We start from the raw sequence: 26992 nt of genomic DNA on the forward strand, positions 1-26992 counted from the left end.
GCTCTTAAGGATAGCGGAGTCAGGGGGAGAAGGCAGGAACGGGGTACTGATTGAGAATGATCAGCCGTGACCCCATTGAATGGCGGTGCGTACAGGCTCGAAGGGCCGAATGGCCTCCTCCTGCACCTATTGTCTATTGAGACTGGTCCTTGATTGTGCTGCTGGCCTTGCCGAGGCAGCGTGAGGTGTAGATGGAGTCGATGGAAGGGAGGTTGGTTTGTGTGTGTGATGGTCTGGGCTGCGTCCACAATTCTCTGCAATTTCTTGCGGTCTCGGATGGAGCTGTACCCAAATCGTGTGGTGATGCGTCCCGATAAAATGCTTTCTACGGCGCATCTTTAGAAGTTGGTGAGAGTTGTTGGGGGTGGGGGGTGAGAGTTGTTGGAGGAACTGCCGAACGTCCTACGCCTTCAAAGGAAGTCGTTTAGTTTTGTAGGAAAATAACTGCAGGTGCTGGTACAAATCGAAGGCATCACAAAACGCTGGAGTAACTCAGTAGTTTAGTTTAGAGATACAGCGCGGAAACAGGCCCTTCGGCCCATCGGGTCCGCGCCGGCCAGCGATCCCCGCACATTAACACTATCCTACACCCACTAGGGACGATTTTTACATTTACCAAGCCAATTAACCTACAAACCTGCACGTCTTTGGAGTGTGGGAGGAAACCGAAGATCTCGGGAGAAAACCCACGCAGGTCACGGGGAGAACGTACAGTCGGGATGGAACCCGGGTCTCCGGCGCGGCATTCAATAGACAATAGGTGCAGGAGTAGGCCATTCAATGTGATCATGGCTGATCATTCTCAATCAGTACCCCGTTCCTGCCTTCTCCCCATACCCCCTGACTCCGCTATCCTCAAGAGCTCTATCTAGCTCTCTCTTGAATGCATTCAGAGAATTGGCCTCCACTGCCTTCTGAGGCAGAGAATTCCACAGATTCTCAACTCTCTGACTGAAAAAGTTTTTCCTCATCTCCGTTCTAAATGGCCGACCCCTTATTCTTAAACTGTGTGTGGCCCCTGGTTCTGGACTCCCCCAACATTGGGAACATGTTTCCTGCCTCTAGCGTGTCCAACCCCTTAATAATCTTATACGTTTCGATAAGATCCCCTCTCATCCTTCTAAATTCCAGTGTATCATATCATATCATATATATACAGCCGGAAACTGGCCTTTTCGGCCCTCCAAGTCCGTGCCGCCCAGTGATCCCCACACATTAACACTATCCTACACCCACTAGGGACAATTTTTTTTTAACATTTACCCAGTCAATTAACCTACATACCTATACGTCTTTGGAGTGTGGGAGGAAACCGAAAATCTCGGAGAAAACCCACGCAGGTCACGGGGAGAACGTACAAACTCCTTACAGTGCAGCACCCGTAGTCAGGATCGAACCTGAGTCTCCGGCGCTGCATTCGCTATAAAGCAGCAACTCTACCGCTGCGCTACCGTGCCGCCCATAAGGATATTCAAGTACACAAGGATATTCTTGAGGAAGGATATTCTTGCTATTGAGGGCGTGCAGCGTAGGTTTCGCTGTAAGGCAGCAACTCTACCGCTGCGCCACCGAGACTGCCCTCGTAAGCCGAGTCGCTGGTCTTTGCCACCCTCCCGAGCGGGCGGGCGGGCATACTCACTCGAACAGGGCGTCGTGCCCTCCGGAACAAAGGAACTTCTGCAGCATCAGGTGGTACGGATACTTCCTCTCGTCGAACAGCATGGGCGATGTGAATCCCACCGAGCAAATGAAGAACGTCAACCTGAGCAGAAGAGGGGAGAGAGCACGCGTGAGTCATGAGGGATAAGGGAAAGGAGCGGGATCAGGCCGTTCGGCCCATCGAGTCTACTCCGCCATTCAATCATGGCTGACCTATCTCTCCCCCCTAACCCCATTCTCCTGCCTTCTTCCCATAAACCCTAACACACGAACTGTTTGTGGTTAGTCCGTGCCGGCATTTCCTGCACATTTTGTTCTTCAAAGTCGGCGTATCTGGAAGAGATTTTTCAGCGGGTCGGGCAGGACAATAGACAATAGGTGCAGGAGGAGGCCATTCGGCCCTTCGAGCCAGCACCGCCATTCCTGCCCTCTCCCCATACCCCCTGACTCCACTATCCTTAAGAGCTCTATCCAGCTCTCTCTTGAAAGCATTCAGAGAATTGGCCTCCACTGCCTTCTGAGGCAGAGAATTCCACAGATTCACAACTCTCTGACTGAAAAAGTTTTTCCTCATCTCCGTTCTAAATGGCCGACCCCTTATTCTTAAACTGTGTGGCCCTTGGTTCTGGACTCCCCCAACATTGGGAACATGTTTCCTGCCTCTAACGTGTCCAACCCCTTAATAATCTTATACGTTTGAATAAGATCCCCTGTCATCCTTCTAAATTCCAGTGTGTACAAGCCGAGTCGCTCCGACGGTATTTATTCACAAAATGCTGGAGTAACTCAGCGGGTCAGGCAGCATCTCAGGAGAGATGGAATGGGTGACGTTTCGGGTCGAGACCCTTCTTCAGTCTTTCAACATATGACAGTCCTGGGAATTAACCTCCAGTGAGACCGCACCTGGAGTACTGTGTGCAGTTTTGGTCTCCAAATTTGAGAAAGGATATTCTTGCTATTGAGTGCGTTCAGCGTAGGTTTACTAGGTTAATTCCCGGAATGGCGGGACTGTCATATGTTGAAAGACTGGAGCGACTAGGTTTGTATACACTGGAATTTAGAAGGATGAGAGGGGATCTTATCGAAACGTATAAGATTATTAAGGGGTTGGACACGTTAGAGGCAGGAAACATGTTCCCAATGTTGGGGGAGTCCAGAACCAGGGGCCACAGTTTAAGAATAAGGGGTCGGCCATTTAGAACTGATATGAGGAAAAACTTTTTCAGTCAGAGAGTTGTGAATCTGTGGAAATCTCTGCCTCAGAAGGCAGTGGAGGCCAACCTATTGTCTATTGTCTATAACCTGGTGAACCTACGCTGCACGCCCTCAATAGCAACTGTGGCCCCTGGTTCTGGACTCCCCCAACATTGGGAACATGTTTCCTGCCTCTAACGTGTCCAACCCCTTAATAATCTTATATGTTTTGATAAGATCCCCTCTCATCCGTCTAAAATCCAGTGTATACAAGCCCAGTCGCTCCAGTCTTTCAACATATGTCAGTCCCGCCATTCCGGGAATTAACCTAGTAAACGTACTTTGCACGCCCTCAATAGCAAGAATATCTGTCCTCAAATTTGGAGACCAAAACTGCACACAGTACTCCAGGTGTGGTCTCACTAGGGCCCTGTACAACTGCAGAAGGACCTCTTTGCTCCTATACTCAACTCCTCTTGTCATGAAGGCCAACATGCCGTTAGCTTTCTTCACTGCCTGCTGTACCTGCATGCTTCCTTTCAGTGACCGATGCACTAGGACACCCAGATCTCGTTGTACGTCCCATTCTCCTAACTTGGGACCTACCTGAACCTGGGAGTGGGCGTGTAGGGGGGCGGTTGCCAGGACAGCCCTTTGGTCAGGAGTTTGGTGAGAGCCGAGGCCGTCCCTCGTGCCGCCGGCGTCGGGGCCGTGGTGGTGTTGGCCGGGTGGTGGCTCCGTCTCTGGCGCACCGGCGATCCCACGCACAGCTTGACCAGCAGGCCGAACAGCTCGGCCAGCGCCCGGCCCAGTCTCGAGGACGCTGAGAGAGGGGGGAGGAGGGAGAGAAGAGAAGAGGCGTTAAATGCGAGCGATAAAATGGCGTCTGCTGCTCTCCAGAGGGTAGTGGACGCTGAGAGAGGGGGAGGAGGGAGAGAAGAGAGGCATTAAACGCCAGCGATAAAATGGCGTCTCGCTCTCCAGAGGGTAGTGGCAGCTGAAGTCAGTACCATAGCAAATGAATGGCAGAGCAGACTTAATGGGACCCAATGGCCTAGGAAAACCACTGCAGATGCTGGTACAAATCGAAGGTATCACAAAATGCTGGAGTAACTCAGCGGGTCAGGCAGCATCTCTGGAGAGAAGGAATGGGTGACGTTTCGGGTCGAGACCCATATTCCGACTCCTCCTCCTCTCTCCCCCTCCCTCCTCCTCGCCTCATCCCTTCCCCCTCCATCCCCCTTATCCTTCCTCCCTCCCTCCCCTCCCCTCCTCTCCATCCCCCTCCCTCCTCCCCTCCTCCCTCCATCCCCCTTATCCCCTCCCTCCCTCCCCCCTTCTCCCCTCATCCCTTCCTCCACCCCTCCCTTCCCCCTCCATCCCCCTCTCCCTCCTCTCTCCTCCCTCCCCCTCCCTTCTCCCCTCATCCCTCCATCCTCCCTCCTCCCCCATCCCCACCCCCCTCCTTCCATCCCCCTCCCCTCATCCCTTCACCCTCCATCCCCCTTATCCTTCCCCCTCCCTCTCCTTCCCCCTCCCTCTCCCTCCCCTCCCCCTTATTCTCCCTCCTCCCTCCCCTCATCCCTTCCCCCCTCCATCTCCCTCTCCCTCCTCTCTCCCTCCCCTCATCCCTTCCCCCTCCATCGCCCTTATCCTCTCTCCTGCCCCTCCCTCCCTACTCCCCTTCCCCTCACCTTCCTCCCTCCATCCCCTTATCCTCTCTCCTCCCCCTCCTCCATCCCCCTTATCCTCCCTCCCCTCCCCACCCCTCCCTCCTCTCTCCCCCTCATCTCTTCCCCCTCCATCCCCCTTATCTCCCCCCTCCCTCCCCACCCCTCCCTCCCTCCTCTCTCCTCCCTCCCCCTTATCCTCCCCACTCCCTCCCCTCCATCCCCCTTATCCCCTTCCTCCCTCTCCCTCCCTCCCTTCTCCCCCCTCCCCTCCCCCTTATTCTCCCTCCTCTCTCCCCCTCTCCCTCCCCCTTATCCCCTTCCTCCCTCTCCCTCCCTCCCTTCTCCCCCCTCCCCTCCCCCTTATTCTCCCTCCTCTCTCCTCCCTCTCCCTCCCTCCATCCCCCTTATCCCCTTCCTCCCTCTCCCTCCCTCCCTTCTCCCCCCTCCCCTCCCCCTTATTCTCCCTCCTCTCTCCTCCCTCCCCCTCTCCCTCCCTCCTCCCTCCATCCCCCTTATCCCCTTCCTCCCTCTCCCTCCCTTCTCCCCCCTCCCCTCCCCCTTATTCTCACTCCTCTCTCCTCCCTCCCCTCTCCCCCTCATCCCTTCCCCCTCCATCCCTCTTATCCTCCCCCCTCCCTCCCTCCTCCATCCCCCTTATTCTCCCTTCCTCCCCCTCCCTCCCTCCCTAGGAGATAGATTTAAACTTTAAAATGTGAATAACTTTAAATATATAACACCGATTTCAATGAAACTTCTTGCATTGTCACTAAAGTGACAATGGCGAGCAAGGTGGGCCTAAAATTGTGGCGCTATCGTGTACCGATTTGGCTGGAGTTCAGTCACAAACAAACGAGAGTTTTAGGATCTAGACTAGACAAAGTGGACCAGTTGGGCCCAAACCTCTCCTGCATTGGTGCACCACCCTGCCATCCACCCCTCTCCTCAACCCCCCCTCCCCTCTCCCTTCTCCCCACTCCCCCCCCCCCCACCTCCTTTTAAACTTTAAAATGTGAATAACTTTAAAAATATAACACCGATTTCAATAAAACTACTTGCATTATCACTAAAGTGACAATGGCGAGCAAGGTGGGCCTAACATTGTCGCGCTATCGTGTACCGTTTTGGCCGAAGTTCAGCCACAAACAAACGAGAGTTTTAGTATCTAGGCTAGACAAAGTGGACCAGTTGGGCCCAAACCTAAAACTAGTTGCATTATCACTAAAGTGACAATGGCGAGTAAGGTGGGCCTAAAATTGTGGCGCTATCGCGTACCGTTTTGGCTGGAGTTCAGTCACAAACAAACGAGAGTTTCAGTATCTGGATAAGGGCCGCTCACCTGATAGCAAGGGCTTGATCTGCTTGATCCTTGCAGCCATGGCCGGGGTGATCTTGGACTTGCCCTTGGGGTCGGAGGTGCTGGGCTCGTCGGTCTCCATGGGGGCTAGGGTATCGCCGTCCAGGTTAATGCCCTCCAGCAGGCCCTGGGCTGACGTTTCCACGCCGCCAGCCGTCGCCTCCATTTCCGCTTCTGGCCGACGAACAACAAGGGGAGGGGGGGGGGGGGGGGGGTGGGGGGGGGGGGGGGGGGGGAGAAGGGCGGAAGCCGGGTTAGACAATAGACAACAGATGCAGGAGGTCATTCGGCCCTTCGAGCCTGTACGCACCGCCATTCAATGTGATCATGGCTGATCATTCTCAATCAGTACCCCGTTCCTGCCCTCTCCCCATACCCCCTGACTACGCTATCCTTAAGAGCTCTATCTAGCTCTCTCTTGAATGCATTCAGAGAATTGGCCTCCACTGCCTTCTGAGGCAGAGAATTCCACAGATTCACAACTCTCTGACTGAAAAAGTTTTTCCTCATCTCAGTTCTAAATGGCCGACCCCTTATTCTTAAACTGTGTGGCCCCTGGTTCTGGACTCCCCCAACATTGGGAACATGTTTCCTGCCTCTAACGCGTCCAACCCCTTAATAATCTTATACGTTTCGATAAGATCCCCTCTCATCCTTCTAAATTCCAGTGTATACAAGCCTAGTCGCTCCAGTCTTTCAACATATGATAGTCCCACCATTCCGGGAATTAACCTAGTGAACCTACGCTGCACGCCCTCAATAGCAAGAATATCCTTCCACAAATTTGGAGACCAAAACTGCATACAGTACTCCAGGTGCGGTCTCACTAGGGCCCTGTACAACTGCAGAAGGACCTCTTTGCTCCTATACTCAACTCCTCTTGTTATGAAGGCCAACATTCCATTGGCTTTCTTCACTGGCTGCTGTACCTGCATGCTTCCTTTCAGTGACTGATGAACAAGGACACCCAGATCTCGTTGTACTAACTTGACACAATTCAGATAATACTCTGCCTTCCTATTCTTACCACCAAAGTGGATAACCTCACACTTATCCACATTAAACTGCATCTGCCATGCATCCGCCCACTCACACAACCTGTCACCCTGCAACGTCATAGCGTCTTCCTCACAGTTCACACTACCACCCAGCTTTGTGTCATCTGCAAATTTGCGAATGGTACTTTTAATCCCTTCATCCAAGATAGCACTGGCTTGGGCCTTCGAGGGGCTTCCGAACACTTCCCGCCTTTTTGCCCACCCCATCGCGGAGAAATCCAAACTCCACACTCAAGGGTGTGGAGGCTAGCGAGAATGTTTAGTGTAAGAAAATAACTGAGGATGCTGGTACAAATCGAAGGTATTTATTCGCAAAACGCCGGAGTAACTCAGCGGGTCAGGCAGCATCTCAGGAGAGAAGGAATGGGCGACGTTTCGGGTCGAGACCCTTCTTCTTCAGCAAGGATGTTTAGAGATACTGCGCGGAAACAGGCCCTTCGGCCCACTGAGTCCGCACCGACCAGCGATCCCCGCACATTAACACAACCCTACACCCACTAGGGACAATTTTTACATTTACCAAGCCAATTAACCTACACACCTGCACGTCTGGAGTACTGTATGCAGTTTTGGTCTCCTAATTTGAGGAAGGACATTCTTGCTATTGAGGGCGTGCAGCGTAGGTTCACCAGGTTAATCCCCGGGATGGCGGGACTGTCGTATGTTTAAAGACTGGAGCGACTAGGCTTGTATACACTGGAATTTAGACGGATGAGAGGGGAACTTATCGAAACATATAAGATTATTAAGGGATTGGACACATTAGAGGCAGGAAACATGTTCCCGATGTTGGGGGAGTCCAGAACCAGGGGCCACAGTTTAAGAATAAGGAGTCGGCCATTTAGAACGGAGATGAGGAAGAACTTTTTCACTCAGAGTTGTAAATCTGTTTAATTCTCTGCCTCAGAAGGCAGTAGAGGCCAATTCTCTGGATGCTTTCAAGAGAGTGTTAGATAGAGCTCTTAATGATAGCGGAGTCAGGGGGTATGGGGAGAGGGCAGGAACGGGATACTGATTGTGGATGATCAGCCGTGATCACAGTGTAGGCTCGAAGGGCCAAATAGCCTACTCCTGCACCTATTGTCTATTGTCTAATGTGCTGGAGTAACTCAGCGGGTCAGGCAGCATCTCTGGAGAAGGTGGACGGGTACAAAGTGCTGGAGTAACTCAGCGGGTCAGGCAGCATCTCTGGAGAACGTGGACAGGTACAAAGTGCTGGAGTAACTCAGCGGGTCAGGCAGCATTAATGGAAAACGTGGACAGGTACAAAGTGCTGGAGTAACTCAGCGGGTCGGGCAGCATCTCTGTGGAGAACGTGGACAGGTACAAAGTGCTGGAGTAACTCAGCGGGTCGGGCAGCATCTCTGTGGAGAACGTGGACAGGTACAAAGTGCTGGAGTAACTCAGCGGGTCAGGCAGCATCTGTGGAGAAGGTGGACAGGTACAAAGTGCTGGAGTAACTCAGCGGGTCGGGCAGCATCTCTGTGGAGAACGTGGACAGGTACAAAGTGCTGGAGTAACTCAGCGGGTCGGGCAGCATCTCTGGAAAATGCGGATAGTTGACGTCTCGGGTCGGGACTTCTACGAGGCGCTGTGGGAGCCGCACGTGGGCGTACCTGGCGCACCTGGACGAGGGCTTACCTGCTCTCTTCCCTCCCGAGGTCGACCCAGGCGTGGCGGCAGCTGCGGGCTTCTCCTCCTTGGGCACCAGCTTCTGCATGTCGGCCTGGCCAAACTCGCAGCCTGCGGGCAGACTGAACAAGAGCGGACGGTTAGCCAAGCCCATGCCGTCCCCAAACAGAACCTCCGGCTGTGAAGGCCGCCAAATGTGTGTCATGTTGGCCATGGCTACGGTGGGCAGAACGGCCTGGCATGTTGGCCTTCATTGCGAGAGGATTTGACTTTAGGAGCAAGGAGGTCCTACTGCAGTTGTACAGGGCCCTGGTGAGACCCCACCTGCAGTACTGTGCGCAGTTTTTAGATTTTTCTTTTAGAGATACAGCGCGGAAACAGGCCCTTCGGCCCACCGAGTCCGCGCCGCCCAGCGATCCCCGCGCATTAACACTATCCTACACACACTAGGGACAATTTAAATATTTACCCAGTCGATTAACCTACATACCTGTACATCTTTGGAGTGTGGGAGGAAACCGAAGATCTCGGAGAAAACCCACGCAGGTCAACGTACAAACTCCGTACAGACGGCGCCCGTGGTCAGGATCGAACCTGAGTCTCCGGCGCTGCATTCGCTGTAAGGCGGCAACTCTACCGCTGCGCCACCGTGCTATCTTTCAGGTTTCGTGTTAAATCTTTCCTCCCTCACCTTCAACCATGCCCTCTGGTCCTCGATTCCCCGACTCCGGGCAGGAGACTCTGCGCGTCTACCCGATCATAGAAACATAGAAACTAGGTGCAGGAGTAGGCCATTCGGCCCTTCGAGCCTGTACACACCGCCATTCAATATGATCATGGCTGATCATCCAACTCAGTATCCCGTACCTGCCTTCTCTCCATACCCCCTGATCCCTTTAGCCACAAGGGCCACATCTAACTCCCTCTTAAATATAGCCAATGAACTGGCCTCAACTACCTTCTGTGGCAGAGAATTCCACAGATTCACCACTCTCTGTGTGGAAAAAAACGTTCTCATCTCGGTCCTAAAAGACTTCCCCCTTATCCTTAAACTGTGACCCCTTGTTCTGGACTTCCCCAACATCGGGAACAATCTTCCCGCATCTAGCCTGTCCAACCCCTTAAGAATTTTGTAAGTTTCTATAAGATCCCCCCTCAGTCTTCTAAATTCCAGCGAGTACAAGCCCAGTCTATCCAGTCTTTCTTAATATGAAAGTCCTGCCATCCCAGGAATCAATCTGGTGAACCTTCTCTGTACTCCCTCCATGGCACGAATGTCTTTCCTCGGATTAGGAGACCAAAACTGTACGCAATACTCCAGGTGTGGTCTCACCAATTGATCTACACGTGACAATAAACTGTGTGAAACGGCGACGCCTATTTGAAGAGGAGACCGAGCGAGACCAGGCGTCCATTTTAGCCCCTGCTTTACACTTCTCTTTGGCGAGGCTCACCTGTTTGGCGTGCAGAGTGACAGGAGCACGGTGCTTTCCCACACCAGCGAGCAGTAGAGCTGGCTGAGTTTGTTCAGGACGTTCAGGCCGAGCTGCGAGCCCCACTGGTTCACGGATATCGAACGGATTTCACTCTGAAACAAGAGGGGGCGGAAAACCGTCAGGCCCTGAAATGAGTGTGTGCGTTCACCGTGATGGCCACCGTCGAGAGACTAGGCCCCCGGGATGGCAGGACTGTCATATGTTGAAAGACTGGAACGACTAGGCTTGTATACACTGGAATTTAGAAGGATGAGAGGAGATCTTATCGAAACGTATAAGATTATTAAGGGTTTGGACACGTTAGAGGCAGGAAACATGTTCCCAATGTTGGGGGAGTCCAGAACCAGGGGCCACACAGTTTAAGAATAAGGGGTCGGCCATTTAGAACGGAGATGAGGAAAAACTTTGTTGTGAATCTGTGGAATTCTCTGCCTCAGAAGGCAGTGGAGGCCAATTCTCTGAATGCATTCAAGAGAGAGCTGGATAGAGCTCTAAAGGATAGCGGAGTCAGGGGGTATGGGGAGAGGGTAGGAAAGGGGTACTGATTGAGAATGATCAGCCGTGATCACATTGAATGGCGGTGCGTACAGGCTCGAAGTGCCGAATGGCCTCCTCCTGCATCTATTATATCGTGTGTATTATTGCACTAGTTGACTTCGATGATTTTTGGCGGGGAATATAAAAGTGCCGCGAGGGTCAGGAATCGGCGTGCGTTCGAGGAGCCTCACCTGTCCGACGCGGCAGGTGTGCACGAACATCATGATGTAGGCGTGCGCGGCGGTCAGGGCGTGCAGCAGCGGCGTGGCCTGGGCGGAGAGCGTGGCGTCCGGCACGTTGCCGGCGTTGGCCAGCTCCCGCAGCAGCACCGAGCCGCCCGGGGTGTCGATGGGCCGGTGCAGAGGCTCCAGCGAAGACAAGATGGTGTCCAGCTGGACCAGGCCTTCCTGCAGCATCTTCAGCTCGTGAGACAACGTCTGAGACAGAGGAGGAAGAGAGAAATCAGCCAGGCCACCGCTTCCCTTATGCATCTTTCCATCGATCAACCAAAACATTACACTCGCCCGCCTAATATGCTGTTGGTCCTCCGTGTGCAGCCCCATACGCAGCAGGGTGCGATGCACTGTGTATTGTGACACATTCCTCCCGTGACCGCCATTAACATTTCCCGTGACTTGTGCCACAGTCGACCTTCTGTCGGCTCGGACCAGACGGGATAGCCTTCGTTGCCCTCGCGCATCGATGAGCCTTGGGCGCCCAACACCCTGCCTGTCGCCGGTTTGTGGTTTGTCCCTCCTCGGACCACTGTCGGTCGGTACTCACCACTGCTGACCGGGAGCCCCCCACAAGCCTTGCCGTTTCAGAGATGCTCTGACCCAGTCGTCTGGCCAGAACAATTTGGCCCTTGTCAAAGTCGCTCAGGTCTCTACGACTGCCCATTTCTCCAACACGTCAACTTCAATAACTGACTGTTCACTTGCTGCCTAATATATCCCACCCCTTGACAGGTGCCATTGTAACAAGATAACCAATGTTATTCACTTCGCCTGTCAGTGGTTGTAATGTTTTGGCTGATCGGTGTATCCGTACACTGTAAATGGCTCGATTGCAATCATGTGCAGTCTTTCCGCTGACTGGGTTAGCACGCAACAAAGGCTTGTCACCGTACCTCAGTACACGTGACAATAAACTGTCCCTTTACCTCCCCCCTCAACTCCATCCAAGGACCCAAACAGTCTTTCCAGGTGAGACAAAGGTTCACCTGCACCTCCTCCAACCTCATCTATTGCATCCGCTGCTCTAGATGTCAACTTATTTACATCGGCGAAACCAAGCGCGGGCTCGGGGATCACTTCGCTCAACACCTGCGCTCGGTCCGCATTGGCCAAACTGATCTCCCGGTGGCTCAGCACTTCAACCCCCCCTCCCACTCCCAGTCTGACCTTTCTGTCATGGGCCTCCTCCAGTGCCATAGTGAGGCCACCGCAAATTGGAGGAACAGCACCTCATATTTCGCCTGGGCAGTTTGCAGCCCAGTGGTATGAACGTCGACTTCTCCAACTTCAGATAGCTCCCCAGTCCCTCTCTTCCCCTCCTCCTTCCCAGATCTCCCTCTATCTTCCTGTCTCCACCTATATCCTTCCTTTGTCCCACCCCCGACATCAGTCTGAAGAAGGGTCTCGACCCGAAACGTCACCCATTCCTTCTCTCCCGAGATGCTGCCTGATCTGCTGAGTTACTCCAGCATTTTGTGAATAAACTAAACTGAAATCTCTCTTTGGTGAGGCCACATTGCGAAGATATCGACACAAAACGATGGAGTAACCCAGCGGGTCAGGCAGCATCTCTGGAGAGAAGGAATGGGCGACGTTTCGGGTCGAGACCCTTCTTCAGACATTTGGAGTATTGCGCCCAGTTGTACGAAAAATGTCGTCAAGGTGGAAAAGACTTGCGGAGCGCAGAGAAGATTTACAAGGTTCCTATTAAATCTTTCCTCCCTCACCGTAAACCTGTGTCCTCTGGTCCTCGATTCCCCGACTCTGGGCAAGAGACTCTGTGCATCTACCCGATCTATTCCCCTCATGATTTTGTACACTATAAGATCGCCCCTCATCCTCCTGCGCTCCAGGGAATAGAGACCCAGCCTGCTCAACCTCTCCCTGTAGCTCACACCCTCTAGTCCTGGCAACATCCTCGTAAATCTTTTCTGAACCCTTTCAAGCTTGACGACATCTTTCCTATAACACGGTGCCCAGAACTGAACACAATACTCTAAATGCGGTCTCACCAACGTCTCGTACAACTGCAACATGACCTCCCAGCTTCTACGCTCAATACTCTGACTGATGAAGGACAATGTGCCAAAAGCCTTTTTGACCACCTGATCTACCTGCGACTCCACCTTCAAGGAACTATACACCTGCACGTCATAGAAACATAGAAAATAGGTGCAGGAGGAGGCCATTCGGCCCTTCGAGCCTGTACGCACCGCCATTCATTGTGATCATGGCTGATTGTCCACAATCAATAACCCTTGCCTGCCGTCTCCCCATATCCCTTGATTCCACTAGCCCCTAGAGCTCTATCTAACTCTCTCTTAAATCCATCCAGCGATTTGGCCTCCACTGCCCTCTTGTGGCAGAGAATTCCACAAATTCACAACTCTCTGGGTGAAAAAGTTCCTTCTCACCTCAGTTTTAAATGGCCTCCCCTTTATTCTAAGACTGTGTGGCCCCTGGTTCTGGACTCGCCCAACATTGGGAACATTTTTCCTGCATCTAGCTTGTCCAGTCCTTTTATAATTTTATATGTTTCTATAAGATCCCCTCTCATCCTTCTAAATTCCAGTGAATACAAGCCTAAATTCCAGTGGATACAAGCCTAAATTCCAGTGGATACAAGCCTAACTCCAGTGAATACAAGCCGAACTCCCAGTGAATACAAGCCTAACTCCAGTGAATACAAGCCTAACTCCAGTGGATACAAGCCTAAACTCCAGTGGATACAAGCCTAACTCCAGTGAATACAAGCCTAACTCCAGTGGATATAAGCTAACTCCAGTGGATACAAGCCTAACTCCAGTGAATACAAGCCTAACTCCAGTGGATACAAGCCTAACTCCAGTGGATACAAGCCTAACTCCAGTGGATACAAGCCTAACTCCAGTGAATACAAGCCTAACTCCAGTGGATACAAGCCTAACTCCAGTGGATGCAGGCCTAACTCCTGTGGAAACAGGCCTAACTCCAGTGGATACAAGCCTAACTCCAGTGAATACAAGCCTAACTCCAGTGGATACAAGCCTAACTCCAGTGGATGCAGGCCTAACTCCTGTGGAAACAGGCCTAACTCCAGTGGATACAAGCCTAACTCCAGTGGATACAAGCCTAACTCCAGTGGATACAAGCCTAGACCCCTGGATCCTAGACTTGTTAGCACTTGATGCCTCTCCCAACCTGACCATAATTGACAATATCTTTCCTGTAACACGGTGACCAGAACTGAACACAATACTCTAAATGCGGTCTCACCAACGTCTTAGACAATAGATGCAGGAGGGGGCCATTCGGCCCTTCGAGCCTGTACGCACCGCCATTCAATGTGATCATGGCTGATCATTCTCAATCAGTATCCCGTTCCTGCCTTCTCCCCGTACCCCCTGACCCCGCTATCCTTAAGAGCTCTATCTAGCTCTCTCTTGAATGCATTCAGAGAATTGGCCTCCACTGCCTTCTGAGGCAGAGAATTCCACAGATTTACAACTCTCTGACCGAAAAGGTTTTTCCTCTTCTCTGTTCTAAATGGCCTACCCCTTATTCTTAAACTGTGGCCCCTTGTTCTGGACTCCCCCAACATTGGGAACATGTTTCCTGCCTCTAACGTGTCCAACCCCTTAATAATCTTATACGTTTCGATAAGATCCCCTCTCATCCTTCTAAATTCCAGTGTATACAAGCCTAGTCGCTCCAGTCTTTCAACATACGACAGTCCCGCCATTCCGGGAATTAACCTAGTGAACCTACGCTGCACGCCCTCAATAGCAAGAATATCCATCCTCAAATTTGGAGACCAAAACTGCACACAGTACTCCAGGTGCGGTCTCACTAGGGCCATGTACAACTGCAGAAGGACCTCTTTGCTCCTATACTCAAACTTGGAGACCAAAACTGCACACAGTACTCAAGGTGCGGTCTCACTAGGGCCCTGTACAACTGCAGAAGGACCCCTTTGCTCCTAGACTCAAACTAGGAGACTAAAACTGCACACAGTACTCCAGGTGCGGTCTCACTAGGGCCCTGTACAACTGCAGAAGGACCTCTTTGCTCCTATACTCAACTCCTCTTGTCATGAAGGCCAACGTGCCATTGGCTTTCTTCACTCCCTGCTGTACCTGCATGCTTCCAAATCCGCACACAGTACTCCAGGCGCGGTCTCACTAGGGCCCTGTACAACTAGGGGCCCTGTGCGTCTTATTTCCACGCACTTTGTACTCATCAGGGACCGGGTTTAGGGACAAATTTTACAGAATTTGAGCCGAACCAGGGGGGCAAGTTTCTCCCAGTCCAACACCGATTTCTGCGCAACCTACCAGAATGGACTTGCAGACTCCTGCCACGGCCTGGCAGGCAGCCGATGTGGGGAAGTCGATGGGAAGGTTTGGAAGTCCCAGGATGCAGACGAGCGGCTGCAACCCCTTCTGTGTCACAAACTCCTGGCAGTGGTCGTCCGTGGTGTTGTTGCTCAAGATCGACTCGACGAACTTCATCTTTTGAGGTTAAAAAAAAAAAGAGGCGGGAAATCAGCGGATGACGAGAACAACTATTATCGACTGCGTCAGAAGCAAAGATACTAGAGGAGCAAGATGGACCACTCCGTCGAAATCGCCGATACTTAAACATAGAAAATAGGTGCAGGAGAAGGCCATTCGGCCCTTCGAGCCTGTACGCACCGCCATTCAATGTGATCATGGTTGATCATTCACAATCAGTGCCCCGTTCCTGCCTTCTCCCCATACCCCCTGACTCCGCTATCTTTAAGAGCTCTATCTAGCTCTCTCTTGAATGCATTCAAAGAATTGGCCTCCACTGCCCTCTGAGGCAGAGAATTCCACAGATTCACAACTCTCTGACTGAAATAGTTTTTCCTCATCTCCGTTCTAAATGGCCGACCCCTTATTCTTAAACTGTGGCCCCCGGTTCTGGACTCCCCCAACATTGGGAATATGTTTCCTGCCTCTAACGTGTCCAATCCCTTAATAATCTTATATGTTTCAATAAGATCCCCTCCCATCCTTCTAAATTCCAGTGTAAGACCAGCGGTATGAACATCTACTTCTCCAACTTTAGATAGTTCCTCTATCCCTCTCTTCCCCTCCCCCTTCCCAGTTCTCCCTCTATCTTCCTGTCTCCACCTATATCCTTCCTTTGTCCCGCCCCCCTGACATCAGTCTGAAGAAGGGTCTCGACCCGAAACGTCACCCATTCCTTCTCTCCCGAGATGCTGCCTGACCTGCTGAGTTACTCCAGCATTTTGTGAATAAATACCTTCGATTTGTACCAGCATCAGCAGTTATTTTCCTACACTACCAGTTGCCAGGGCATCAGTGGTGGGCCTGTAGAGGCAACGATAAACGCAAGCAAGAGGACTCAGTTGTTCAGGCCACATCTGGAGTATTGTGTACAGTTTTGGTCTACTAATTTGAGTATGGTGTACAGTTTTGGTCTCCTAATTTGAGTATGGTGTACAGTTTTGGTCTCCTAATTTGAGGAAGGACATCCTTGCTATTGAGGCGGTGGTTCACGAGATTGATCCCTGGGATGGCGGGACTGTCATATGAGGAAAGATTGAAAAGACTGGGCTCGTATTCGCTGGAGTTTAGAAGGATGAGAGGGGGATCTGATAGAGACGTATAAAATTATAAAAGGACTGGACAAGCTAGATGCAGGAGAAATGTTCCCAATGTTGGGGGAGTCCAGAATCAGGGGCCACACGGTCTAAGAATAAGGGGTCGGCCATTTAGGACTGAGATGAGGAAAACCTTTTTCACCCAGAGAGTTGTGAATGTGTGGAATTCTCTGCCACAGAGGGCAGTGGAGGCCAAATCACTGGATGGATTTAAGAGAGAGTTAGATAGAGCTCTAGGGGCTAGTGAAATCAAGGGATATGGGGAGAAGTTGGGCACGGGTTACTGATTGTAGACGATCAACCATGATCACACTGAATGGCGGTGCGTACAGGCTCAAAAAGCCGAATGGCCTCCTCCTGCACCTGTTGTCTATTGTCTAAGATGTTGGTGAGACTGCATTTAGAGTATTGTGTTCAGTTCTGGCCACCGTGTTACAGGAAAGATATTGTCAATTTTGGTCAGGTTGGGAGAGGCATCAAGTGCTAACAAGTCTAGGATCCAGGGGTCTAGTACGGAGTCTAGTCTGAAGTGTAGTACGCAAAGGAGCGTAACGTCCGCCATTTTAGTAAGCAAAACCCTCCATTCACTATGCCTCTCGCAGTGTAGTCAGTGTTTTGGGGAAACAGCATGTGTGATGATGCCATTAAAATGCAGAATATATCTCATCTATCAATTCACAGATTTTTGTTATTTTTCTTGTCAAATGCCTCTGCAAGTTTCTGCCTACTAAAATGGCGCCGTGACAAAGGGTCGAGTGGTCTATCTTGTTCCTCTAGTATCTTTGGTCGAGGGAGCCACGGATGCTGATTCACACCAAAGACAGGCCTGGTTAGGGTGGATGTGGAGAAGGTGTTTAGTCTTCATTTTTAGTTTTAGAGATACAGCGCGGAAACAGGCCCTTCGGCCCACCGGGACCGCGCCGACCGGCGATCCCCGCACGCTCACACTATCCCACACACACCAGGGACAATTTACACGTACGCAAAGCCAATTAACCAACCTGCCCGCACGTCTTTGCGTGTGGGAGGAAACCGAAGATCTCGGAGAAAGCCCGCGCAGTTCACGGGGAGAACGTACAAACTCCGTACAGACGGGATCGAACCCGGGTCTCCGGCGCTGTGAGGCAGCAACTCTACCGCTGCGCTACCGTGCCGCCAAGAAAGATTTACCAAGATGATCGGGTTAACGCACGAGGAGCGTTTGAAGGCACTGGGCCTGTACTCGCTGGAGTTTAGAGGGATGAGTGGGGACCTCACTGAAACTTGAATATTGGAGGGCCTGGATAAAGTGGATGTGGGGAGGTTGTGTGCGGATTTGGCCTCCTAGTTTGAGGAAGGACATCCTTGCTATTGAGGCAGTGCAGCGTAGGTTCACCAGGCTAATCCCCGGGATGGCGGGACTGTCATACGATGAAAGAATGGGTTGACTGGGCTAGTATTCACTGGAATTTAGAAGGATGAGAGGGAATCTTATAGAAACATATGAAATTCTTAAGGGATTGGACAGGCTCGATGCAGGAAACATGTTCCCCATGTTGGGGGAGTCCAGAACCAGGGGCCACAGTCTAAGAATAAAGGGGAGGCCATTTAAAACTGAGGTGAGAAGGAACTTTTTCACCCAGAGAGTTGTGAACTTGTGGAATTCTCTGCCACAGAAGGCAGTAGAGGCCAATTCACTGGATGCTTTCAAGAGAGAATTTGATTTAGCACTTAGGGCTAACAGAATCAAGGGATATGGGGAGAAAGCAGGAACGGAGCACTGATTGTGGATGATCGGCCATGATCATATTGAATGGTGGTGCTGGCTCAAAAGGCCTCCTGTTTTCTATGTTTCTAACCTCCATTTGACTCGGGAAAGAAAACTGCAGATGCTGGTTTAAATCGAAGGTAGACCCAAAATGCTGGAGTAACTCAGCAGGTCAGGCAGCATCTCTGGAGAGAAGGAGTGGGTGACGTTTCGGGTCGAGACCCTTCTTCTGATCTATCTTTCTCTCTGTTACGTATTTGTTGGGTGAGAACGAGAAGCTGGTGTGACTTGTTTACTTCACAAAATGCTGGAGTAACTCAGCAGGTCAGGCAGCATCTCGGGAGAGAGGGAATGGGTGACGTTTCGGGTCGAGACCCTTCTTCAGACTGACTGATGGGTCACTTACCACGTTCAGGATGTAATCCATGAGTGGGATTGGTATCCTCTCCTCTGTCCCAACCACCCTGAAAGATAAACAAACAGAAAAGGGGTCCAACTTTGGAAATAAACAGCAATTAGAAACATAGAAAACAGGTGCAGGAGTAGGCCATTCGGCCCTTCGAGCCTGTACGCACCGCCATTCAATATGATCATGGCTGATCATCCAACTCAGTATCCCGTACCTGCCTTCTCTCCATACCCCCTGATCCCTTTAGCCACAAGGGCCACATCTAACTCCCTCTTAAATATAGCCAATGAACTGGCCTCAACTATCTTCTGTGGCAGAGAATTCCACAGATTCACCACTCTCTGTGTGAAAGAAAACTTTCTCATCTTGGTCCTAAAAGACTTCCCCCTTATCCTTAAACTGTGACCCCCTTGTTCTGGACTTCCCCAACATTGGGAACAATCTTCCTGCATCTAGCCTGTCCAACCCCTTAAGAATTTTTTAAGTTTCTAAGATCCCCCCTCAATCTTCTAAATTCCAGCGAGTACAAGCCGAGTCTATCCAGTCTTTCTTCATATGAAAGTCCTGCCATCCCAGGGATCAATCTGGTGAACCTTCTCTGTACTCCCTCTATGGCAAGAATGTCTTTCCTCAGATTAGGAGACCAAAACTGTACGCAATACTCCAGGTGCGGTCTCACCAATGCCCTGTACAACTGCAGCAGAACCTCCCTGCTCCGATACCCCTATACTCCTGCACCCTCGTATACTGCATCCGCCATTCCAGGTGTAAGTTTCTATATGATCCCCCCTTAATCTTCTAAATTCCAGCGAGTATAAGCCGAGTCTTTATTAAATTAAAAAGTAAAAACATACCACTGCATTGCAACTTCGTGGGAGGGATCCTACTGTACACGGACTGAAGATTGGTGCACTAAGACACCCAGATCTCGTTGTACGTCCCCTTTTCCTAAACTTGACACCATTCAGATAATAATCTGCCTTCCTGTTCTTGCCACCAAAGTGGATAACCTCACACTTATCCACATTAAACTGCATCTGCCATGCATCCGCCCACTCACACAACCTGTCCAAGTCACCCTGCAACCTCATAGCATCTTCCTCACAGCTCACACTACCACCCAGCTTTGTATCATCTGCAAATTTGCTAATGGTACTTTTAATCCCTTCATCCAAGTCATTAATGTATATTGTAAATAGCTGCGGTCCCAGCACCGAGCCTTGCGGTACCCCACTAGTCACTGCCTGCCATTCTGAAAGGGACCCATTTATCCCCACTCTTTGCTTTCTGTCAACCAATTTTCTATCCATGTCAGTACCCTATCCCCAATACCATGTGCTCTAATTTTGCCCATTAATATCCTATGTGGAACCTTGTCGAAGGCTTTCTGAAAGTCAAGGTACACCACATCCACCGGCTCTCCCCTGTCAATTTTCCTAGTTACATCCTCAAACAATTCCAGAAGATTAGTCAAGCATTAGTAAATCCATGCTGGCTCGGAACGATCCTGTTACTGCTATCCAAATGCTCCGCAATTTCGTCTTTTGTAATTGACTCCAGCATCTTCCCCACAACTGATGTCAGACTAACTGGTCTATAATTTCCTGTTTTCTCTCTCACCCCGCGCCGCCCAGCGATCCCCGCACACTAACACTATCCTACACACACTAGGGACAATTTTTACATTTACCAAGCCAATTAACCTACAAACCTGCACGTCTTTGGAGGAGACCATTCGGCCCTTTGAGCCAGCACCGCCATTCAATGTGATCATGGCTGATCATTCTCAATCAGTACCCCGTTCCTACCTTCTCCCCATACCCCCTGACTCCGCTATCCTTAAGAGCTCTATCTAGCTCTCTCTTGAATACATTCAGAGCATTGGCCTCCACTGCCTTCTGAGGCAGAGAATTCCACAGATTTACAACTCTCTGACTGAAAAAGTTTTTCCTCTTCTCTGTTCTAAATGGCCTACCCCTTATTCTTAAACTGTGGCCCCTGGTTCTGGACACCCCCAACATTGGGAACATGTTTCCTGCCTCTAGCGTGTCCAATCCCTTAATAATTTTATATGTTTCAATAAGATCCCCTCTCATCCTTCTAAATTCCAGTGTATACAAGCCCAGTCGCTCCAGTCTTTCACTATACGACAGTCCGACCATTCCGAGAATTAACCTGGTGAATCTAGGCTGCACGCCCTCAATAGCAAGAATATCCTTCCTCAAATTTGGAGACCAAAACTGCACACAGTACTCCAGGTGCGGTCTCACTAGGGCCCTGTACAACTGCAGAAGGACCTCTTTGCTCCTATACTCAACTCCTCTTGTTATGAAGGCCAACATGCCATTGGCTTTCTTCACTGCCTGCTGTATCTGCATGCTTGATTTTAGATGATCAGCCATGATCATATTGAAAGGCTCTTTTCCACACAGAGGGTTGTGGGTGTGTGAAACAAGCTGCCAGAGGAGGCAGTTGAGGCTGGGACTATCGCAACGTTTAAGAAACATTAAACTAGGCGCCAGACCACCAGTTGCCACAACAAATCATCCGCCAACATTTCCGTCACCTACAACGGGACCCCACCACTGGCCACATCTTCCCATCCCCTCCCCTCTCTGCGTTCCGCAGAGACCGTTCCCTCCGTAACTCCCTGGTCCACTCGTCCCTTCCTACCCAAACCACCCCATCCCCGGGCACTTTCCCCTGCAACCGCACGAGATGCGACACCTGTCCCTTTACCTCCCCCCTCAACTCCATCCAAGGACCCAAACAGTCTTTCCAGGTGAGACAGAGCACCTGCACCACCTCCAACCTCATCTATTGCATCCGCTGCTCCAGATGTCAACTTATTTACATCGGCGAAACTCAAACGCAGGCTCGGCGATCGTTTCGCTCAACACCTTCGCTCAGTCCGCCTTAACCAACCTGATCTCCCGGTGGATGAGCACTTCAACTCCCCCTCCCACTCCCAGTCTGACCTTTCTGTCATGGGCCTCCTCCAGCGCCATAGTGAGGCCCACCGCAAATTGGAGGAACAGCACCTCATATTTCGCCTGGGCAGCTTGCAGCCCAGCGGTATGAACATCGACTTCTCCAACTTTAGATAGTTCCTCTGTCCCTCTCTTCCCAGATCTCCCACTGTCTTCCTGTCTCCACCTATATCCTTCCTTTGTCCCGCCCTCCCTGACATCAGTCTGAAGAAGGGCCTCGACCCGAAACGTCGCCCATTCCTTCTCTCCTGAAATGCTGCCCGACCTGCTGAGTTACTCCAGCATTTTGTGAATAAATACCGTTGATTTGTACCAGCATCTGCAGTTATTTCCTTACACTACCAGTTGCCAGGGCATCAGTGTTGGGCCTGTAGAGGCAACGATAAACGCAAGCAAGAGGACTCACTGTTGGCTGGGCTCGGGGTCGCTCTGCTGGGCGGCCATGCTGCTGCTGAAGCTCTGCATGGCCTGGACTTCCTCCTCCTCCTCGTCCTCGCTGGAGGCTTCCTCCGCCGCGTGGCTCGACCGCGCCGGCGGGGCGCTGGCCGTCCCGTCCGCCTTCTGGATCGACGGCTTCTGGCAGATGTACTTCGGGTCTCGGCCCAGGTTGCAGATCTCCTCCAGCAGCTGAAGAGGGGGAAGGAGCAGGCGCCATTTTGAGCGGTTGCCCTTGTGAGCGGCGGCCATTTTGAGCGGCCACCATTTTGAGCAATGGCCAGTTTGGATGGCCGCCATTTTGAGCGGTCGCCCCCTTGAGCAGTCGCCCCCTTGAGCGGCCGCTCCTTTGAGCGGCCACCCTTTTCGATGGCAGCCATTTTGAACGGTCGCCCGCTTGAGCGGCCGCCATTTTGAACGGTGGCCGCCATTTTGAGCGGTCGCCCCTTTGAGCGTCGCCCTTTTGGATGGCTGCCATTTTGAACGGTGGCCGCCATTTTGAATGGTCGCCCCCTTGAGCGGTCGCCCCCCTTGAGCGGCCTCCCCTTTGAGCGGTAGCCCTTTTGGATGGCCGCCATTTTGAGCGGTCGCCCCCTTGAGCGGCCGCCATTTTGACCAGCCGCCCCTTTGAGCGGCCGCCATTTTGAACGGTCGCCAAACTAGGCCGGACAAACATTTGCTACAATCCCCCACCGATCCACCCACAGGAGTATTTGAGTATCGAAATTGGGAGGTCATGTTGCAGTTATATAAAACGTCGGTGAGGCCGCGTTTAAGAGTACTGTGTTCAGTTTTGATCACCATGTCGTAGGAAAGATGTAGTCAAGCTGGAAAGGGCGCGGAGAAGATTTACGAGGATGTTGCCAGGACTAGAGGGTGTGAGCTCTAGGCAGAGGTTGAGCAGGCTGGGACTCTGGGAAGACAGGTACAGGATACTGAGTTGGATGATCAGCCAAGATCATATTGAATGGCGGTGCAAGCTCGAAGGGCCGAATGGCCTACTCCTGCACCTATTTTCTATGTTTCTATGAGACCCTTCTTCGTACTGATGTCAGGGGGGCAGGATAAAGGAAGGATATAGGTGGAGACAGGAAGATAGAGGGAGATCTGGGAAGGGGGAGGGGAAGAGAGGGACAGAGGAACTATCTAAAGTTGGAGAAGTCGATGTTCATACCGCTGGGCTGCAAGCTGCCCAGGCGAAATATGAGGTGCTGTTCCTCCAATTTCCGGTGGGCCTCACTATGGCACTGGAGGAGGCCCAGGACAGAAAGGTCAGACTGGGAATGGGATGGGGAGTTGAAGTGCTCAGCCACCGGGAGATCAGTTTGGCCAACGCGGACCGAGCGCAGGTGTTGAGCGAAGCGATCGCCGAGCCTGCGCTTGGTTTCGCCGATGTAAATAAGTTGACATCTAGAGCAGCGGATGCAATAGATGAGGTTGGAGGAGGTGCAGGTGAACCTCTGTCTCACCTGGAAAGACTGTTTGGGTCCTTGGATGGAGTTGAGGGGGGAGGTAAAGGGGCAGGTGTTGCATCTCGTGCTGGGAGCCTGGAACGAGCTGCCGGATGAGGTGATTGAGGCAGGTACAATTGCAACGTTGAAGAGACATATCGACGGGTACATGGAAAGGACGGGTTTGGAGGGATATGGACCAAACGCTGGCAGATGGGGCTAGTGTAGCTGGGACATGTTGGCCAGTGTGGGCAAGTTGGGCCTTTGTTCATGCTGTATTACTGCCAAACATGGAAGTCGCAGCAGGCTGCTTTGGAGGGCAGGATTGAATGGGCAAGGGTGGATGGGGATAGAGTTTGACAAAACAGACACACCTTTATGATCGCCGTGGTAGCATCGGTCTTCAGAGTCGGTTGGTGCCTCATTAGTTCATCCACAGCACTGCCAAGATTCGATGCGGTATCACCTGTGTGGAGAGTGTCAACAGCACTTAGAAGCATCGAAAAGCATAGAGGGCCCTGGCGAGACCGCACCTGGAGTACTGTGTGCAGTTTTGGTCTCCTAATTTGAGGAAGGACGTCCTTGCTATTGAGGCAGTGCAGCGTAGGTTCACCAGGTTAATCCCCGGGATGTCGGGACTGTTGTATGAGGAAAGATTGGAACGACTGGGCTCGTATTCACTGGAGTTTAGAAGGATGAGAGGGGGATCTGATAGAGACGTATAAAATTATGAAAGGACTGGACAAGCTAGATGCAGGAAAAATCCCGGGATGGCGGGTCTGTCATATGAGGAAAGATTGGAAAGACTGGGCTTGTATTCGCTGGAGTTTAGAAGGATGAGAGGGGATCTTTTAGAGACGTATAAAATTATGAAAGGACTGGACAAGCTGGATGCAGGAAAAATGTTCCCAATGTTGGTCGAGTCCAGAACCAGGGGCCACACAGTCTAAGAATAAAGGGGTGGCCATTTAAAACTGAGGTGAGAGGAAAACTATTTCACCTAGAGTTTAGAATTTGTGGAATTCTCTGCCACAGAACAGTGGAGGCCGATTCACTGGATGAATTTAAAAGAGAGTTAGATATTGCTATTGAGGCAGTGCAGCGTCGGTTTACTAGGTTAATTCCCGGAATGGCGGGACTGTCATATGTTGATAGACTGGAGCGACTAGGCTTGTATACACTGGAATTTAGACGGATGAGAGGGGATCTTATCGAAACGTATAAGATTATTAAGGGGTTGGACACGTTAGAGGCAGGAAACATGTTCCCAATGTTGGGCGAGTCCAGAACCAGGGGCCACAGTTTAAGAATAAGGGGTCGGCCATTTAGAACGGAGATGAGGAAGAACTTTTTCAGTCAGAGAGTTGTGAATCTGTGGAATTCTCTGCCTCAGAAGGCAGTGGAGGCCAATTCTCTGAATGCATTCAAGAGAGAGCTGGATAGAGCTCTTAAGGATAGCGGAGTCAGGGGGTATGGGGAGAAGGCAGGAACGGGGTACTGATTGAGAATGATCGGCCATGATCACATTGAAAGGCGGTGCTGGCTCGAAGGGCCGAATGGCCTAATCCTGCACCTACTGTCTATTGTCTATTGAATGGTGGTGCTGGCTCGAAGGGCCGAATGGCCGCCTCCTATTGTCAACCCCCGCCCTCCCTTCCCATCCCCAAGGCACGTGACGTTTTCGTGGATTTCCGCGTTTTAAAATTCCATTTCCCGCCCTTTTTGCACGATTTCCGCGTTGCCAAATAAACGGAGAAATCGGATCGAAGAACAGAAAGATAAAAAAGATAATAAACAATGTGTAGACTTGTAATGAACACTAGGTTCCACTAGAGGTCGCTAGGGGTTCCGCTAGAACCCCCCCCCCACGCGCCCTGGAAGTCTCCCCGAAAATGTGGCGCCTCGGCTGGGCAAGGCAGCCAATCTCGACCTCATCGGGACTTCCACGGCCGATCGGCGGGTTGAATTTGCAACCTGCGGCCGGGGCCTCTGGAACTCCAGCCCAGCTGGAGCCGGCACATCTATCCCCATCGCCCAGCGACTTCCGTGGCCGGCTGGATAAACCAGCAAAGCTCTGGAACCAAGAGTGCCAGAAAATGGAACTGTAATGTTGTAAATATTACATTTAAGTGCAAGATTATAGAACTAAATTAATTAAGACGGGAGGGGGTTTAAAATATAAAACACAGCAGTAAAAGCCAATCACCACCTTTTTGGGCCGATTATCAATTAATGTTGGAATTTACTTCAAAATGGTATTAGTGGTGCTGGCTCGAAGGGCCGAATGGCCTCCTCCTGCACATGTTTTCTGTGTTTCTATGTTTCAGACATTGCATTTGCTTTCCTAACTACCGATTCGACTTGCAAATTAACCGTCTGGAAATCCTGCACCAGTACTCCCTTTGCACCTCCGATTTCCGCCTCGAAAATAGTCCTCGCCTTTGTTCCTACGACCGAAATGCACGGACGGACACTCACCTAAGGGATCAGAACTGCGGCGCCTCCTCATGGCGGGCAGGTAGTCGGGAGACAGGAGCACTTTGAAGAGCCGCTCGAAGGGCTGGCACTGCACGAAGGATTGTAGTCCGCGGGCGTTCAGGCACAAGGCGCTGAAAACGTTTGGCAGCGATCCCAGAACTTCACGGGTGGCAGGCACCTGCAGAAGAAAGCAGAACAAGGCATGCTAATGCCAACAAGCTCAAGGCATGTTGGCCTTCATAACAATTGTCGCCATTTTGTTTTGCTGCTGTTCGTCTCTGTCGCCATTTTGTTTTAATGTAGATAAGTGTGAGGTTATCCACTTTGGTGGTAAGAATAGGAAGGCAGATTATTATCTGAATGGTATCAAGTTAGGAACAGGGGACGTACAACGTGATCTTGGTGTCCTAGTGCATCAGTTACTGAAAGGAAGCATGCAGGTACAGCAGGCAGTGAAGAAAGCCAATGGAATGTTGGCCTTCATAACAAGAGGAGTTGAGTATAGGAGCAAAGAGGTCCTTCTGCAGTTGTACAGGGCCCTAGTGAGACCGCACCTGGAGTACTGTGTGCAGTTTTGGTCTCCAAATTTGAGGAAGGATATTCTTGCTATTGAGGGCGTGCAGCGTAGGTTTACTAGGTTAATTCCCGGAATGGCGGGACTGTCATATGTTAAAAGACTGGAGCGACTAGGTTTGTAGACACTGGAATTTAGAAGGATGAGAGGGGATCTTATCGAAACGTATAAAATTATTAAGGGGTTGGACACGTTAGAGGCAGGAAACATGTTCCCAACGTTGGGGGCAGTCCAGAACCAGGGGCCACAGTTTAAGAATAAGGGGTAGGCCATTTAGAACAGAGATGAGGAAAAACCTTTTTAGTCAGAGAGTTGTGAATCTGTGGAATTCTCTGCCTCAGAAGGCAGTGGAGGCCAATTCACTGGATGTATCCGATCTTTATCAACGGGGACAGTGTGGAGTGTCCAGCTTCAGGTTTCTGGGCACTCACATTTCGGAG

General features: G+C 51.3%; 1 protein-coding gene across 1 annotated transcript in view; it reads right to left on the reverse strand.

The window, feature by feature from the left end:
- LOC144611183 (E3 ubiquitin-protein ligase HUWE1-like) overlaps window positions 1–26992 on the reverse strand; it is a 231474-nt gene that overhangs the window by 121480 nt on the left and 83002 nt on the right. Inside the window, 11 exon segments of the mRNA XM_078430236.1 lie at window positions 1640–1762; window positions 3460–3676; window positions 5863–6054; window positions 8580–8692; window positions 10025–10158; window positions 10795–11040; window positions 15153–15329; window positions 18622–18679; window positions 22021–22241; window positions 23875–23966; window positions 25979–26156. Coding sequence (XP_078286362.1) covers window positions 1640–1762; window positions 3460–3676; window positions 5863–6054; window positions 8580–8692; window positions 10025–10158; window positions 10795–11040; window positions 15153–15329; window positions 18622–18679; window positions 22021–22241; window positions 23875–23966; window positions 25979–26156 — 1751 coding nt within the window.

Source organism: Rhinoraja longicauda, chromosome 39 (genome assembly GCF_053455715.1).
Source record: "Rhinoraja longicauda isolate Sanriku21f chromosome 39, sRhiLon1.1, whole genome shotgun sequence".
NCBI classification, from domain to species: Eukaryota; Metazoa; Chordata; class Chondrichthyes; order Rajiformes; family Arhynchobatidae; genus Rhinoraja; species Rhinoraja longicauda.